The sequence below is a fragment of the Lampetra fluviatilis genome, chromosome 76 (genome assembly GCF_964198595.1).
Source record: "Lampetra fluviatilis chromosome 76, kcLamFluv1.1, whole genome shotgun sequence".
In the NCBI taxonomy this organism is placed as follows: Eukaryota; Metazoa; Chordata; class Hyperoartia; order Petromyzontiformes; family Petromyzontidae; genus Lampetra; species Lampetra fluviatilis.
The window spans coordinates 3,420,889-3,439,471 of NC_136350.1; the positions used below are offsets into that span (position 1 = coordinate 3,420,889).

At 56.2% G+C, this 18,583-nt stretch overlaps 1 protein-coding gene across 1 annotated transcript in view; it reads right to left on the reverse strand.

The window, feature by feature from the left end:
- LOC144953410 (uncharacterized) overlaps positions 1-18,583 on the reverse strand; it is a 50,428-nt gene that overhangs the window by 1,175 nt on the left and 30,670 nt on the right. The window contains exon 5 of the mRNA XM_078883988.1: positions 2,870-2,963. Within this exon, the coding sequence (XP_078740114.1) occupies positions 2,870-2,963 (94 nt within the window). The remainder of the gene's footprint in view (positions 1-2,869; positions 2,964-18,583) is intronic.

Here is an 18,583-nt window from a genome sequence, read left to right on the forward strand (position 1 = left end):
AGTGTGTGGGTGAGTGTGTGGGTGGGTGTGTGGGTGAGTGTGTGGGTGTGTGAGTGGGTGAGTGTGTGGGTGGTGAGTGTGTGGGTGAGTGTGTGGTGGTGTGTGGGTGAGTGTGTGGGTGAGTGTGTGGGTGAGTGTGTGGGTGAGTGTGTGGGTGAGTGTGTGGGTGAGTGTGTGGGTGAGTGTGTGGGTGAGTGTGTGGGTGAGTGTGTGGGTGAGTGTGTGGGTGAGTGTGTGGGTGAGTGTGTGGGTGAGTGTGTGGGTGAGTGTGTGGGTGAGTGTGTGGGTGAGTGTGTGGGTGGTGTGTGGTGAGTGTGTGGGTGGGTGTGTGAGTGTGGTGGGTTGAGTGTGTGTGAGTGTGTGGGTGAGTGTGTGGGTGAGTGTGTGGGTGAGTGTGTGGGTGAGTGTGTGGGTGAGTGTGTGGGTGAGTGTGTGGGTGAGTGTGTGGGTGAGTGTGTGGTGGGTGAGTGTGTGGGTGAGTGTGTGGGTGTGTGGTGGTGTGTGGGTGAGTGTGTGGGTGAGTGTGTGGGTGAGTGTGTGGTGAGTGTGTGGGTGGGTGTGTGGGTGAGTGTGTGGGTGAGTGTGTGGGTGGGTGGGTGAGTGTGTGGGTGGGTGTGTGAGTGTGTGGGTGAGTGTGTGGGTGGGTGGGTGAGTGTGTGGGTGAGTGTGTGGGTGAGTGGTGGGTGAGTGTGTGGGTGAGTGTGTGGGTGAGTGTGTGGGTGAGTGTGTGGGTGAGTGTGTGGGTGGGTGGGTGAGTGTGTGGGTGAGTGTGTGGGTGGGTGTGTGGGTGAGTGTGTGGGTGTAGTGTGTGGGTGAGTGTGTGGGTGAGTGTGTGGGTGAGTGTGTGGGTGAGTGTGTGGTGAGTGTGTGGGTGTGGTGGGTGAGTGTGTGGGTGGGTGTGTGGGTGAGTGTGTGGGTGAGTGTGTGGGTGAGTGTGTGGGTGGGTGTGTGTGTGGGTGAGTGTGTGGGTGAGTGTGTGGGTGAGTGTGTGGGTGAGTGTGTGGGTGAGTGTGTGGGTGAGTGTGTGGGTGAGTGTGTGGGTGGGTGGGTGAGTGTGTGGGTGGGTGTGTGAGTGTGTGGGGTGAGTGTGTGGGTGGGTGGGTGAGTGTGTGGGTGAGTGTGTGGGTGAGTGTGTGGGTGAGTGTGTGGGTGAGTGTGTGGGTGAGTGTGTGGGTGAGTGTGTGGGTGGGTGGGTGAGTGTGTGGGTGAGTGTGTGGGTGGGTGTGTGGGTGAGTGTGTGGGTGAGTGTGTGGGTGAGTGTGTGGGTGGGTGGGTGGGTGTGTGGGTGTGTGGGTGAGTGTGTGGGTGAGTGTGTGGGTGAGTGTGTGGGTGAGTGAGTGTGTGGGTGGGTGGGTGAGTGTGTGGGTGAGTGTGTGTGTGGGTGGGTGGGTGAGTGTGTGGGTGAGTGTGTGGGTGGGTGTGTGGGTGAGTGGAGTGGGTGAGTGTGTGGGTGAGTGTGTGGGTGAGTGTGTGGGTGGTGTGTGGGTGAGTGAGTGGGTGGTGTGTGGGTGAGTGTGTGGGTGAGTGTGTGGGTGAGTGTGTGGGTGGTGTGTGTGGGTGGAGTGTGTGGGTGAGTGTGTGGGTGGGTGTGTGGGGGTGTGTGGGTGAGTGTGTGGGTGAGTGTGTGGGTGGGTGTGTGGGTGGGTGTGTGGGGTGAGTGTGTGGGTGGTGTGTGGGTGAGTGTGTGGGTGGGTGGGTGAGTGTGTGGGTGAGTGTGTGTGTGGGTGGGTGGGTGAGTGTGTGGGTGAGTGTGTGGGTGGGTGTGTGGGTGAGTGAGTAGGTGAGTGTGTGGGTGAGTGTGTGGGTGAGTGTGGTGGGTGGGTGGGTGAGTGTGTGGGTGAGTGTGTGTGTGGGTGGGTGAGTGTGTGGGTGAGTGTGTGGGGTGGGTGTGTGTGGGTGAGTGGTGGTGGGTGAGTGTGTGGGTGAGTGTGTGGGTGAGTGTGTGGGTTGGTGTGTGGGTGAGTGAGTGGGTGAGTGTGTGGGTGAGTTTGTGGGTGAGTGTGTGGGTGAGGTGTGTGGGTGAGTGTGTGGGTGGGTGTGTGGGTGAGTGTGTGGGTGGGTGTGTGTGGGTGGGTGTGTGGGTGAGTGTGTGGGTGAGTGTGTGGGTGAGTGTGTGGGTGGGTGAGTGTGTGGGTGAGTGTGTGGGTGAGTGTGTGGGTGAGTGGTGTGGGTGGGTGGGGGTGAGTTTGTGGGTGAGTGTGTGGGTGGGTGTGTGGGTGAGTGTGTGTGTGGGTGGGTGGGTGAGTGTGTGGGTGAGTGTGTGGGTGGGTGGGTGAGTGTGTGGGTGAGTGTGTGGGTGAGTGTGTGGGTGAGTGTGTGTGTGGGTGGGTGGGTGAGTGTGTGGGTGAGTGTGTGGGTGGGTGTGTGGGTGAGTGAGTAGGTGAGTGTGTGGGTGAGTGTGTGGGTGAGTGTGTGGGGTGGGTGGGTGAGTGTGTGGGTGAGTGTGTGTGTGGGGTGGGTGGGTGAGTGTGTGGGTGAGTGTGTGGGTGGGTGTGTGGGTGAGTGAGTGGGTGGGTGAGTGTGTGGGTGAGTGTGTGGGGTGAGTGTGTGGGTTGGTGGTGTGGGTGGTGAGTGAGGTGGGTGAGTGTGTGGGTGAGTGTGTGGGTGAGTGTGTGGGTGAGTGTGTGGGTGAGTGTGTGGGTGGGTGTGGTGGGTGAGTGTGTGGGGTGAGTGTGTGGGTGGGTGTGTGGGTGAGTGTGTGGGTGAGTGTGTGGGTGGTGTGTGGGTGGGTGTGTGGGGTGAGTGTGTGGGTGAGTGTGTGGGGTGAGTGTGTGGGTGGGTGGGTGAGTGTGTGGGTGAGTGTGTGGGTGGGTGTGTGGGTGAGTGTGTGGGGTGAGTGTGTGGGTGAGTGTGTGGGTGAGTGTGTGACTATCTGACACGGCCCCCTGTGACCATCTTCACCTCTTTCATCCTCATACACCATGCTCTGGAGGTCTTTGGCTTTGGTCTCCTCCTCCTCGAACCTGAACGGCAAGAGGTCAGAGCATCGTCAGCGTCTGGGTCATCCACTGCTGGATGGAGATCAATGTGGTGGTGCTGGGTGGTGGTGGTGGGTGGTGGTGGTGGTGACGGTGGTGGTGCGGTGGTGGTCGGTGGTGGAAGGGCGGTGGTGGTGACGGTGGTGGTGGTGCGGTGGTAGGTGACGGTGGTGGTGGTGACTGTGGTGATGGTGGTGGTGATGGTGACGGTGGTGGTGGTGACGGTGGTGGTAGGTGGCGGGTGGTGGTGACGGTGGTGGTGGTGCGGTGGTGGTGACGGTGGGTGGTGGTGGTGACGTCCTCTACCCCGGTTGACTTCTCTCATACACCGCTCACCACCACCACCACCACCACCACCACCGTACACTCACCCAGACACAGACAAAGATCCCCCGTGTAGCCTTAACATGTTGTAGGGGCAAGTGCTGTTAGCGAGCGCTTATGAAGGTCGGGACAGTGGCACACGAGGGGGTGGGTGACCAGCACCACGCCCCGGCCCGCCTTTGTCTCCCCCAGTGCGAGCGATGTTTACTACACCACCACACCACCGCTACACCAGCTACTCATTTGAGGCTGAGTCGACCTAGGGAGGCCCAGGACCGGTTCAGATAATCGTCGATGGAGTTTGTGGCCATGAGCGGGAATGAGTCGCCGGGTTCATAGCGCAGCGTAGCGCTAACCACTGCACACCACCGCTCCCCACATACTCACAGACACAGACACACACACACAGACACGTACAGACACACACACAGACACACACACAGACACACACACATAGACGCACACACACACAGACACACACACACACACAGACACACACACACAGACACACACACACATATACACAGACACACACACACACACAAACACACACACAGACACACACACAGACACACACAGATACACACAGATACACACACGCAGAAAGCCATCTCTATGGCGACATCTTTGCGTGGACGCGTTAAAGGCTGCAGGTGTGGGCAGGATGAGTCACTGTCACTCACCCACCACCGCAAACACAGCAACAACCCACTTACCCACTCACCCACCCACTCACCCACCCACCCACCCACCCACTCACCCACCCACTCACCCACCCCACTCACCTACCCACCCACTCACCCGTTAACTCACCCCGCCCACCCGCTCACCCACCCACCTACTCACTCACCCACCCACCCACTCATCCACCCACTTACCCGTTAACTCACCCGCCCACCCGCTCACCGCCCACCCACCCGCCCACCCACCCACCTGCTCACCCACCACCACTCAACCACCCACCCACTCACCCGTTAACTCACTCACTCACCCCGCCCACCCCAACCGCCCCACCCACCCACCCGCTCACCCACCCCACCCACCAGCCCGCTCGCCCACCCACCCACCCACACCGCTCGCCCACCCACCAGCCCCGCTCGCCCGCCCGCCCCGCCCGCCCGCCGCCCGCCCGCCCACCCCACCCCGCCCGCCCACCCACCCACCCCGCCCACCCACCCACCCACCCGCCCACCCACCCACCCACCCGCTCACCCACCCACCCCCACCCCGCTCACCCACCCACCCACCCCCGCTCACCCACCCACCCACCCCGCTCACCCCACCCACCCACCCGCTCACCCGTTAACTCACTCACTCACTCACCCCGCTCACCCCACCCACCACCCACCCGCTCACCCACCCACCCACCCCGCTCACCCACCCACCCACCCCGCTCACCCCGTTAACTCACTCACCCACTCACCTGCTCACCCCACCTCCCACCAACTCACTCACCCGTTAATTTACTCAATCAACCACTCACTCATTCACTCACCCATCCGCTATTTCACTCACTAGCCCACCCTCCCCACAGGTATGTTGGTGGGTGAGTGGCTGAGTGAGTCACACCACCCGCCCTCCCAGACACCTCACTGCTGCTCCGCTAATCTGCCCTGCGGTGGCTACAACCATCGCCACATTCCAGCTGGCTTCACGATGGCCGTGTCAGAGACACTGAGGGTCTGGGTTCAAGCCCTGGGTCTTGGTGTCTCTCTCTGTCACGATGGCCGTGTCAGAGACACTGAGAGTCTGGGTTCAATCCCTGGGTCTGGGTGTCTCTCTCTCAGTGGGGTTCACTAAGCCAGAGACACTGAGTCTGGGTTCAATCCCTGGGTCTGGGTGTCTCTCTCTCTCTGTCACGATGGCCGTGTCAGAGACACTGAGTCTGGGTTCAATCCCTGGGTCTGGGTGTCTCTCTCTCTCTGCCACGATGACCTTGTCAGAGACACTGAGAGTCTGGGTTCAATCCCTGGGTCTGGGTGTCTCTCTCTGTCACGATGACCTTGTCAAAGACACTGAGAGTCTGGGTTCAATCCCTGGGTCTGGGTGTCTCTCTCTGTCACGATGACCTTGTCAGAGACACTGAGAGTCTGGGTTCAATCCCTGGGTCTGGGTGTCTCTCTCTCTCTCTGCCACGATGACCTTGTCAGAGACACTGAGAGTCTGGGTTCAATCCCTGGGTCTGGGTGTCTCTCTCTCTCTGCCACGATGACCTTGTCAGAGACACTGAGAGTCTGGGTTCAAGCCCTGGGTCTGGGTGTCTCTCTCTCAGTGGGGTTTACTAATCCAGAGACACTGAGTCTGGGTTCAATCCCTGGGTCTGGGTGTCTCTCTCTCAGTGGGGTTCACTAAGCCAGAGACACTGAGTCTGGGTTCAATCCCTGGGTCTGGGTGTCTCTCTCTCTCTCTCTCCGAGTGTGTCTCTATCAGTCCGTGTCAACAACACGAGTCTATTTCACACGTCCCATCAGCCACGCGGCCTTCTGGGATTGCGTCTCCATTAGCAGCATTGGTTCATCGTCAGCGAAGCTCTTGACTGGTTTCCACATTCCGTGTCTCATCAGACATGGCAGGCAAGCTCCTGGTAAGCAATAATTACATTAATCACGTCATGAGTGCAGGTGGATGTTTAAGCCCCAAATTAAACTACGAGTGGTGATTACAGCTGGGTAAGCGTTTGGCTCACGCTACCGATGATGCTTCCTGATGATGGTGGTGATGGTGGTGGTGATGGTGGTGGTGATGGTGGTGATGGTGGTGATTCAGGTGGTGGTGGTGGTGATGGTGGTGGTGGTGATGGTGATTCAGGTGGTGGTGGTGATGGTGGTGATGGTGATTCAGGTGGTGATGGTGGTGATGGTGGTGATGATGATTCAGGTGGTGGTGGTGATGGTGATGATGATGGTGGTGGTGGTGATGGTGATGATGGTGATGATGGTGGTGATGGTGATTCAGGTAGTGATGATGGTGGTGATGGTGGTGGTGGTGATTAAGGTGGTGATGGTGGTGATGATGATGGTGGTGATGGTGATTCAGGTGGTGATGATGGTGGTGATGGTGATTAAGGTGGTGATGATGGTGGTGATGGTGGTGATGGTGATTAAGGTGGTGATGATGGTGGTGATGGTGGTGATGGTGATTATGGTGGTGGTGGTGATGGTGGTGGTGATGGTGGTGATGGTGATGATGATGGTGGTGGTGATGATAGTGATGATGATAGTGATGATGGTGATGGTGGTGGTGGTGATAGTGGTGATGATAATGGTGATGATGGTGGTGATGATAATGGTGGTGGTGATGGTGGTGATAATGGTGGTGGTGATGATGGTGATGATGGTGATTATGGTGATGATGGTGGTGATGATGATGGTGGTGGTGATGGTGGTGGTGGTGATGGTGGTTATGGTGGTGGTGATGATGGTGGTGATGGTAATTAAGATGGTGATGATGGTGATGATGATGGTGATGATGATGATGGTGGTGATGATGGTGGTGATGATGGTGATGATGATGATGATGGTGATGATGGTGATGATGATGGGGGTAATGGTGATGATGATGATGGGGGTAATGGTGGTGATGATGATGATGATGGGGGTAATGGTGGTGGTGATGGTGGTGATGATGATGGTGGTGATGATAATGGTGGTGGTGATGATGGTGATGATGGTGATGATGATGATGGTGGTGATGATGATGGTGGTGGTGGTGATGGTGGTGATGGTGGTGGTGATGATGGTGGTGATGGTAATTAAGGTGGTGATGATGATGATGATGGTGGTGATGATGGTGATGATGATGATGATGGGGGTAATGGTGGTGATGATGATGATAATGGGGGTAATGGTGGTGGTGATGGTGGTGATGGTCCCGCTGACGATGCTAACCGCAGCGCCACCACTCCCCCAACAACACCCAATGAACACCGATCAACATGAACCACATATCCGGCTCGTGCCTGGCCCTGCCATAGCAACGGCGAATGTCCCACCCTCCCCCGCCAGCTCCCACCCGCCCTAGCCGCCACTCGGCTCTGTTGTTGTGTTTCATTGTGGGGGTCCTGGGCCCCGGCACAGCAACGTGGAGGTGCCACCCACAGCCCCACGCCCCAGGATGGCAGCCGCACCTCGCGCTGAGGTCATTGGCAAATATGCAGAGGCAAAGCTCACCCAGGTAGCCTCTAGCAGGCTGTAGGAGCAAGTGCTGTGAGTAGCACCTACACACAGACAAAGATCCCCAGTGTAGCCTCTAGCAGGTTGTAGGGGCAAGTGCTGTTAGCGAGCGCCTATGAAGGTCGGGACAGTGGCACACACAGAGGGGGTGGGTGGCCAGCACCACGCCCGGTCGCCTTTGTCTCTCCCCCAGTGCTGGCGATGTTCACTACACCACCACCACCGCTAGACCAGCTACTCATTTGAGGCTGAGTCGACCTAGGGGAAGCTCATGACCGGTTCAGATAATCGGGAATTGAATTCGGGTCGCCGGGTTCGTAGCGCAGCGTGGCGCTAACCACTCCACAGAGAGAGAAAGTGAGACACACAGAGAGTGAGACAGAGAGTGAGACAGAGAGTGAGACAGAGAGAGTGAGAGAGTGTGAGAGTGTGAGTGAGTGTGAGACAGAGAGAGTGAGAGTGTGAGGGAGAGTGAGAGGGTGTGAGAGTGTGAGGGAGTGTGAGAGAGTGTGAGACAGAGAGAGTGAGAGTGTGAGAGGGTGTGAGAGTGTGAGGGAGTGTGACACAGAGAGTGAGACAGAGAGTGTGAGAGTGTGAGTGACACAGAGTGAGAGAGTGTAAGGGAGTGTGAGTGACACGGTGAGAGAGTGTGTGAGTGTGTGACACTGAGAGAGTGTTTTTGGAGCCCATCTTTGTCAACATCACATCACCGAGTCAAACATTCTTGAGTCCCGTGCACGCCCCGGCACCCACGCCCACTGCAAGGGCAAAGTGCCCCAGGTAGCCCGCTACCACTTGTGGGGCAAGTCGCGTGGGCAAGTCACAGGACATGTGAAGGCAGGCACGGCTCATCCGCTCGCTCACCCGCTCGCTCACCCGCTCGCTCACCCGCTCGCTCACCCGCTCGCTCACCCGCTCGCTCACCCGCTCGCTCACCCGCTCATCCGCTCGCTCACCCGCTCATCCGCTCGCTCACCCGCTCATCCGCTCGCTCATCCGCTCATCCACTCGCTCACCCGCTCGCTCATCCGCTCATCCACTCGCTCACCCGCTCGCTCACCTGCTCGCTCACCCGCTCGCTCACCCGCTCATCCACTCACTCACACACTCACTCATCCACTCACTCATCCACTCACTCACACACTCATCCACCTACCCATCCACTCACTTAGTATGTGTCTGAGTGTGTTGGTGAGTGTGTGTGTGTTTGAGTGACTGAGTGTGGGTGAGTGTGTGTTTGAGTGTGAGTGTGTGAGTGAGTGTGGGTGAGTATGTGTTTGAGTGTGAGTGTTTGAGTGTGAGTGTGTGTTTGAGTGTGTGTTTGAGTGTGAGTGTGTGAGTGTGAGTGAGTATGAGTTTGCTTATGCAAGTTCGTGAGTGTGTGTGTGTATTGGAGGATGACATTCCTGTGCGTGCGAACTTCGTGTGTGCGTGTGTGTAAGTGTGCGTGTGTCTAAGTGTGTGAGTGTGTAAGTGTGTGAGTGTGTAAGTATGTGTGTGCGTGTGTGTAAGTGTGCGTGTGTGCAAGTGTGCGTGTGTGCAAGTGTGTGTAAGTGGGCGTGTGTGTAAGTGTGCGTGTGTGCAAGTGTGCGTGTGTGCAAGTGTGCGTGTGTGCAAGTGTGCGTGTGTGCGTGTAAGTGAGTGTGTGTGTAAGTGTGTGTGTAAGTGTGTGTGTAAGTGTGTGTGTAAGTGTGTGTGTGTGAGTGTGTGTGTGTGAGTGTGTGTGTAAGTGTGTGTGTAAGTGTGTGTGTAAGTGTGTGTAAGTGTGTGTGTGAGTGTGTGTGAAAGTGTGTGTGTAAGTGTGTGTGTAAGTGTGTGTGTAAGTGTGTGTGTAAGTGTGTGTGTAAGTGTGTGTGTAAGTGTGTGTGTAAGTGTGTGTGTAAGTGTGTGTAAGTGTGTGTGTAAGTGTGTGTGTGTGAGTGTGTGTGTGTGAGTGTGTGTGTAAGTGTGTGTGTGTGAGTGTGTGTGTGTAAGTGTGTGTGTGTAAGTGAGCGTCGCGGAGGAGCGACGCTCACAACAACGAGCGGAGCGCCGGGTGGCTAAAGCACAGCAAGTTGGCACAGTAGGGGGCACAGGTGGTGCATCAGCCAGTCATCTCGGTCATCTCGGTCAGTCGACCCGTGGCACCTGGGTCTGCCCCGTGACCTCCTGCCAGCGGGCGTTCGACACTTCACGTGGCCTCAAGGTGCACATGGCCTGGCACAAGCGTCGTGGTGACGTCACCGCCACTTAGTGGCGAATGGCGGTTGTTGTTGTGTGTAAGTGTGTGTGTGTGTAAGTGTGTGTGTAAGTGTGTGTGTGTGAGTGTGTGTGTGAGTGTGTGTGTGTAAGTGTGTGTGTAAGTGTGTGTGTAAGTGTGTGTGTAAGTGTGTATAAGTGTGAGCTGAATGTTAATGAGTAACACGGAGCCCTGAGGGCACACAGAGAGAGCCCAAACACTCACCACACTCACTCACCACACTCACACTCACTCACCACTCACACTCACCACTCACACTCACCACACTCACTCACCACACTCACCACACACACTCACACTCACTCACCACACTCACAACATCACATCACCAGACTCACCACACTCACTCACCACTCACACTCACTTACCACTCACACTCACCACACTCACTCACCAGACTCACTTACCACACTCACACACTACTCACACTCACTCACCACACTCACACTCACTCACCACACTCACTCACAACACTCACACTCACTCACCACACTCACTCACAACACTCACTCACCACACTCACCACACACACTCACTCACCAGACTTACTCACCACACTCACTACACTCACCCACCACACTCACCACTCACACTTACACACCACTCACACTCACTCACCACTCACACTCACTACACTCACCCACCACACTCACTCACCACACTCACCACACTCACCACACTGACTCACCACACTCACTCACCACACTCACTCACCACGCTCACCACACTCACTCACCACACTCACTCACCACGCTCACTCACCACACTCACTCACCACACTCACTCACCACACTCACTCACCACACTCACTCACCACACACACCACACTCACTCACCACACTCACTCACCAATCATACTCACTCACCACACTCACCACGCTCACTCACCACACTCACTCACCACACTCACTCACCACACTCACTCACCACACTCACTCACCACACACACCACACTCACTCACCACACTCACTCACCAATCATACTCACTCACCACACACACCACACTCACTCACCACACTCACTCACCACGCTCACTCACCACGCTCACTCACCACACTCACTCACCACACTCACTCACCACGCTCACTCACCACGCTCACTCACCACACTCACTCACCACACTCACTCACCACACTCACTCACCACGCTCATCTCCCCCCCCCCCTCCCCAAGCGCCACTCCGCTGAGCAGCTGAGCGCTCCAGAGGAGGAGGAGGAGGGAGGGGGAGGAGGGGGGAGGGGGTGGAGGGGGGAGGAGGGGGGAGGAGGGGGAAGGAGGGGGGAGCCCCGGCTAAAGGCAAAGGCGCCACGCAGCCAGCTGCTGCCCGCCGCACGCGGGGCAAGTGCAGAGAGCGAGCAGCGGCTGCACCCACTCACTCATTCACTCATTCACTCATTCACTCACTCATTCACTCACTCATTCATTCACTCACTCATTCACTCACTCATTCACTCATTCACTCACTCGTTCATTCACTCACTCATTCACTCATTCACTCACTCACTCATTCACTCACTCCCTCGCTCAACCACTCGCTCACTCACTCATTCCCTCACTCGCTCGCTCACTTACTCAACCACTCACTCGCTCAACCACTCGCTCACTCAACCACTCGCTCACTCACTCACTCGCTCGCTCACTCACTTACTCGCTCACTCAACCACCCACTCTCTCGCTCAACCACTCACTCGCTCCCTCACTCGTACCCAGCACCTCGAATTCTCCGACAAGGCCATTATCAGCCCCCTGACAGAGACCTGGTGGGCCTGCACGAGGTGGAAGACTGTCCGCAGCCCTGCTGATGTGAGGCGTAGAGGCAGGGTCCTCTCTCCTCCGATCCCCTGGAAGAGGCCGTTGCAGAACAAGGGCTCGTTCAGGAACTGCGTGAGGTCATAGGGCGCGCCGCGTTCTGCTTCGCTCGAAGCTCCGCCACGCGTCCAAGAGGCTCCGGTGATAACCTGGCAGCCTCGTGTAGTCGACCAGGCTCAGGTCCGTCAGGAAGAGCTCCTTTCCTTACCCCAGGCACCCCCCTGCATTGCTCAGCAGGGCGAGGGCCGGCGACTTCCAGGGTAGCTCCTTCCAGTCGTACAGCAGCCGCCTGACTGCCATGAGCCTGAAACTCGTGACCCTGGCAGTGACGTCCACCAGACCCTGACCGCCCTCGCCCACCGGCAGGCAGAGAACGCCCGGCCTGAGCCGGTGCTTCCCGTGCCAGACGAAGCGTGCGAGTGAGCGGTTGACTCTGATGAGTAGCCAAGCAGGAGGCTGGAGGGCCTTGCTCTTGTGCCACAGCACAGAAGCTGCTGCCAGGGTGTTAGCGACGAGCACTCGGCCCCTGAATGACATCTGCGCAGCGAGGCGTGCGCCCATGTCAGTCATTTAGCCTCGATTGTGGTTCAGCTAGCTCGGTCCAGTTGTTCAGAGTGACGTCGAGCGGTTTCCCAGGTGAACCCCCAGCTACTTGACTCCGTCGTCCCGCCAACTGACTCCTCCTGGGAGGAGCACAGAGCGGACCGCGCCTCGCGACCCCAAACACAGCGGGGGCCTCGCACTTGGCCCAGTTGAGCCTGGCAGAGGAGGCCCTCTCTCTCGTACACTGCAACCACCTGGCAGAGCGCGGAGACGTCGTGACGCGTCGTTGAGCTCGACGCATCACGTCGTCATCCTCGTAAGCCGAGATCCTGATGACGGCACTTTCAGGTCCCGGGACATTGAGTCCAGACAGATTTCGTCTCAGGTGGCGTAGCAGCGGCTCAATGGACGGGGTGTACAGCAGCCCCGAGAGGGGGCATCCCTGTCTGACCCCCCTCGTCACGCGGAGCCGCTGGTTGATCTTCGTGAGGCTGGATGTGTCAGTGTACAGGAGCCTGACGTGCGAGATGAAGGCCTGGCCGAAGCCGAGCGCGTTAGGAGTTTGTCCAGGTGCTCATGGCTCACCCTGTCAAAGGCCTTCCCCTGATCCAAGAAGAGGAGGCCCAAGTCCACGTAGTGCGCTCCTGCAAGGGAGATTATGTCTCTGACCGTACCGATGTTGTCGTATATGCACCGTCCGGGGATGCAATACGACTGTTCTGGCAGGATCAGCTGACCCAGCGCTGTCTTGAGACGGTTTGCCAGCACCTTGGAGAAGACTTTGTAGTCGGCGCACGAGAGGGACGCGGGTCGCCAATTCTCGACGAGGCACAGGTCCCGCTTCTTGGGTAGCAACGAGACCACCGCCCTCCTGCAGCTCTGTGGGAGTTCACCTTCTGCAGGATCTCCGTCAACAATTGCGGTAGTAGAGGGCCAAACTCATCCCAGAAGGCCGCGTAAAACTCAACCGGCAGGCCGCCAATCCCCGGGGCTTTACCAGCTGCGAGCCCTTTCACAGCGGCGTGGAGCTCCTGTAGTGTGATGGGGCTGTCCAGACGATCTCGCTCGGGGACTCCTAAGGTCGGGCCCCCGTCCAGTAGCTCCTGGACAGCCTCGTCGTGTGAAGGTTTCGGTGGCGAAAAGATGCGAGTGGAAATCCCTGGCGGTCTTGGCTGTTTGTCCATCTGGGGTCAGCAAACTGGAAATTTTGTTGGTGTTGGCCGGTGTTTTGTTCAAGCGGAAGAAAAACTCAGCGGAAGAAAAACTTATAGGGAGAACTCTTTGGTTCTTTCGGTAAAGTTACGTAAAAAGAGAAAATAAAAAATTAAATACTAGCATACGACTAGCATACGACGTTTGTGTGTCTATGTATCTCTGTGATATCTGTCTCTGCTTGTATGTCTGTCTGTGTGTCTATGTTGTGTGTCTCTCTCTGTGTGTGTCTCTGTGTTGTCTCTCTCTATGTATCTCTGTGATATCTGTCTCTACTTATATGTCTGTCTATATGTCTCTGGTTCTGTGTTTGATCTCTCTCTCAAATTTAGCATTCTCAGGAAGAACGTAATCAACCAGGTAGGGTGTTGACTGTTATGTTACCCGACTCTCTGTTGTAGTAGTGTATAGTGTAGTATAGTGTAGTGTGTAGTATAGTAGTAATGTAGTGTATAGTGTAGTGTATAGTGTAATGTATAGTGTAGTGTAGTAGTGTATAGGTAGGGTGTTGACTGTTATGTTATCCGACTCTCTGTTGTATTACATTACATTTCTAAGTCTACTAGATTTGTGTTTCTATTTCATTTATACCTGATGACGATTGCTTGTGTTGCAATCGAAACGTCGTATGCTAGTATTTAATTTATTATTTTCTCTTTATACCTGACTTTACCGAAAGAACCATAGAGTAATTCCTGCAGTCACGAAAGCTCCAAATTAACGTAGAGGGAGAGTCCATCTGCGACAGGTGCTGCATCTTTTTGCACACAAAAGCGACGATGTGCCTGCTCGTCCGTGATGGACCTGAGAAGCCGCTGCTTCTCCAGCAGCGTCTCACCCCGCTGCGTGCCGTGGTACGAGCTCAGCTCCGCCTCTAGCGCCAGCAGCTCGTTCTGTGGCTGGCGCGTCATCTTGTTCTTGGCGGCGGCGTACTGGCTCATGAACTGCTGACAGAGAGCCCTGACCTGCGCCTTTGTGTTGTCCCACCATAGCTGGTGGGAGCTGAAGCTTCCTTTGGCAGGCAGCCACTGAGCCCAAAGGGCTTTGAAGGTTTCTCTGAAGTCGGTGCCATCAAGCAGCCGCACGTTGAGACTCCAGTAGGCGCTGCGCTGCTCCGCTCGGGGAATTCGCAGCAGCACGGAGACCAGGTGGTGATCGGAAAACCCGGAGGGTTCGATTTTACCGTCCCCACGCAGGTTAACGCTGCTGGCGTTGACGTACAGTCGGTCGAGCCTGGCAAGGCTCACCCTGCCTTGAGATCCGCAGCGGCACCAGGAGTACTGGCGCTGGGCTGAATGCTGTAGTCACCACACGGCGGATACTCCTGCTGCTGCGGCTGCTGCTGCGGCTGCTGCTGCTTCTACCGGCGCTGCTGTTGCTGGCGCTGCTGTTGCTGGCGCTGCTGCTGCGTGGTGTTTGTTGCAGGCTGCGCGTTTTTTCCTTTTGGTTTGCCCGTGCAGTTTGCACGGGCATGGCCACCGCACACGTAGCAGCGTGGCAACGCGTTGGACACGTACACGGTGTAGGCGTAGCCTTCCTTCGTGTACTTAAAGTTCATGTTGAGTTCCGTGTTGTTGGCCTTTTAAAATCACAAAAGCTTGTCGCTTAAACGACAAGACGTGCGCCATCTCTGGGGCCCGTGTGCGCCAGGGCAGCGTGATGATGCGGGACACAACTTTGCCGAACCGCTCAAGGTCTCGCTGTAGGTCGGCAGTTTTGAGGAAAGGTGGGGCCTTGGAGATGAGCACTTTTCGCGCGGAGGAGGAGAGGTGGTGCATTGCACAAACATCTCCCCCTTGAAGGTGAGCCCCGTGGCGATGACACGCGCCGTCTCCGCGTTGGTGAAGAGGACTACATAACCGCGGTTCATGGGGGTCGCGGCGATGACGTCCCGCTTCCCCGCACAATGTCCAGCGGCGTCTCTCATGTCGTCCCCCTTGATCTCAGGTGGCGGGAAGCAGCACAGTCCGTGTTGGGGGATTTGAGGAGAGAGAGAGCAACCTCCGGCGTAGTGCGGCGTGGCATTGTAAATAAATAAGTAATGTAAATATATAAACTACCTAAACATGTACGTTGGCTGCACGAATGAAAGGAGAGAAAACTACGAGTAGAGGTGGATGGGAGAGAAAGTGGGGTAGAGGGAGGCACAGGGTGGCGTCAGGAGAGGAGGGGGGGGGGAGGCAGTGAAGGTGTTGTCACGGGTGTCCCATGGCGTGATGTGTGCAGGGAAGCAGCAGAGAAGGAGCAGAGAGGAGAAGAGTGAGAAAGGGGAGCGATTGTAATGTTCGCAATGAAGCAGAAAAATAGTAAATTACGTAACAGAGAGGGGGGGTGGTGGGAGCTTGGGCTGCGAGCAGGCCCTGGCATGCCGAGTAACGAGTGTGTCGGGAGAGGAGAAAGTAGTACAGAGGTGGGAGACAGCACGACCCTGTGTTGATGGAGGCGCTCACAGAGGTGGAGGAGAGAAGATGAGCACTCGACGGAGCTCGGAGATTGAAAGAGGTCGCTGGAAAGTGCAAACAACTATGTCAGGCGAGGCTAGGATGCACACGTGAAACTAGGCCCTCACAGGCAGGTAATGTCATCTCGAGGAGCACGGATAGACACACCCTCTTGCCAGGCTCAGAGAGAGACACCCGCACCCAGGGCTCGAACCCAGCCCCTCGGCTTCTCTGCCACCGGAGGTGAGGGAGGGAGGGACGCGGACGTTGAGTGGACGTTGGTTGTTTGGCGACAGTGGCGCGTGTTGTTGCCTTGTGGTCGCTGGGGGCCTCGGGCGAACTCCTCGTCAAGCAGTGACATCACCACAGCCAGACGCCCCATCACGTACACACGTGTGGCACGTGTGTGTGTACGTGTGGTACGTGTACGTGTGGTACGTGTGTGTGTACGTGTGTGTGTACGTGTGTGTGTACGTGTGGTACGTGTACGTGTGGTACGTGTGTGTGTGTACGTGTACGTGTGGTACGTGTGCTACGTGTGTGTGTACGTGTGTGTGTGTATGTGTGTGTGTACGTGTGTGTGTACGTGTGGTACGTGTACGTGTGGTACGTGTGCTACGTGTGTGTGGTACGTGTGTGTGTATGTGTGGTACGTGTGGTACGTGTGTGTGTACGTGTGTGTGTGTGTACGTGTGGTACGTGTGTGTGTACGTGTGGTACGTGTGGTACGTGTGGTGCGTGTGTGTACGTGTGGTGCGTGTGTGTACATATGGTGCGTGTGGTGTGGTACGTGTGTGTGTACGTGTGGTATGTGTGGTACGTGTGTGTGTACGTGTGTGTGTGTACGTGTGGTACGTGTGGTACGTGTATGTGTGGTACGTGTGGTACGTGTACGTGTGGTACGTGTACGTGTGGTACGTGTGGTACGTGTGGTACGTGCGGAACATGTGTGTGTACGTGTGTGTGTACGTGTGTGTACGTGTGTGTGTGTACGTGTGGTACGTGTGTGTACGTGTGTTTGTTCGTATGTGTGTGTACGTGTGCTGTCTATAGACCCACACTGCACCATAGACTCAACACTGCCCATAGACTCAGCACTGCCCATAGACTCAGCACTGCCCATAGACTCAACACTGCCCATAGACTCAATCGTAATACTAATTTAAACGTATAAAGTGCCCTTAAACAATCGTTCTCAGGGCGTTGTGCTATGAACGGCGGAATCTGGTTAACAACAACCGAGTGAAAGAAGAAGTGAGAAAGACGTTGACAATACCTAGAGAGAGAGAGAATCTAAATTCAGTCGAGATTTCAAGATTTGTAATTATCTGGGAAGTGCCCTGACCCCCAAAGGGCAAAAATGAGTCCCACAGTTTCAGGTGCTGCAATTGCCCATAAACTCATAGACTCAGCACTGCCCATAGACTCAACACTGCCCATAGACTCGGCACTGTCCATAGACTCAGCACTGCCCATAGACTCAACACTGCCCATAGACTCAGCACTGTCCATAGACTCGGCACTGCCCATAGACTCGGCACTGTCCATAGACTCAGCACTGTCCATAGACTCAACACTGCCCATAGACTCAACACTGCCCATAGACTCAACACTGCCCATAGACTCAACACTGCACCATAGACTCAACACTGCCCATAGACTCAACACTGTCCATAGACTCAGCACTGCCCATAGACTCAACACTGCCCATAGACTCAACACTGCCCATAGACTCGGCACTGCCCATAGACTCGGCACTGCCCATAGACTCGGCACTGCCCATAGACTCAACACTGCCCATAGACTCAACACTGCCCATAGACTCAACACTGCCCATAGACTCAACACTGCCCATAGACTCGGCACTGCCCATAGACTCGGCACTGCCCATAGACTCGGCACTACCCATAGACTCAACACTGTCCATAGACTCAGCACTGCCCATAGACTCAACACTGCCCATAGACTCAACACTGCCCATAGACTCAACACTGCCCATAGACTCGGCACTGCCCATAGACTCGGCACTGCCCATAGACCCACACTGGCCATAGACTCAGCACTGCCCATAGACTCAACACTACCCATAGACTCAGCACTGCCCATAGACTCACCACTGCCCATAGACTCACCACTGCCCATAGACTCAACACTGCCCATAGACTCGGCACTGCCCATAGACTCACCACTGCCCATAGACTCAACACTGCCCATAGACTCGGCACTGCCCATAGACTCACCACTGCCCATAGACTCGGCACTGCCCATAGACTCAACACTGCCCATAGACTCACCACTGCCCATAGACTCACCACTGCCCATAGACTCAACACTGCCCATAGACTCACCACTGCCCATAGACTCACCACTGCCCATAGACTCACCACTGCCCATAGACTCAACACTGCCCATAGACTCAGCACTGCCCATAGACTCAACACTGCCCATAGACTCACCACTGCCCATAGACTCGGCACTGCCCATAGACTCAACACTGCCCATAGACTCAGCACTGCCCATAGACTCAACACTGCCCATAGACTCGGCACTGCCCATAGACTCGGCACTGCCCATAGACTCAACACTGCCCATAGACTCAGCACTGCCCATAGACTCAACACTGCCCATAGACTCACCACTGCCCATAGACTCGGCACTGCCCATAGACTCAACACTGCCCATAGACTCAGCACTGCCCATAGACTCAACACTGCCCATAGACTCGGCACTGCCCATAGACTCGGCACTGCCCATAGACTCAACACTGCCCATAGACTCAACACTGCCCATAGACTCAACACTGCCCATAGACTCAACACTGCCCATAGACTCGGCACTGCCCATAGACTCGGCACTGCCCATAG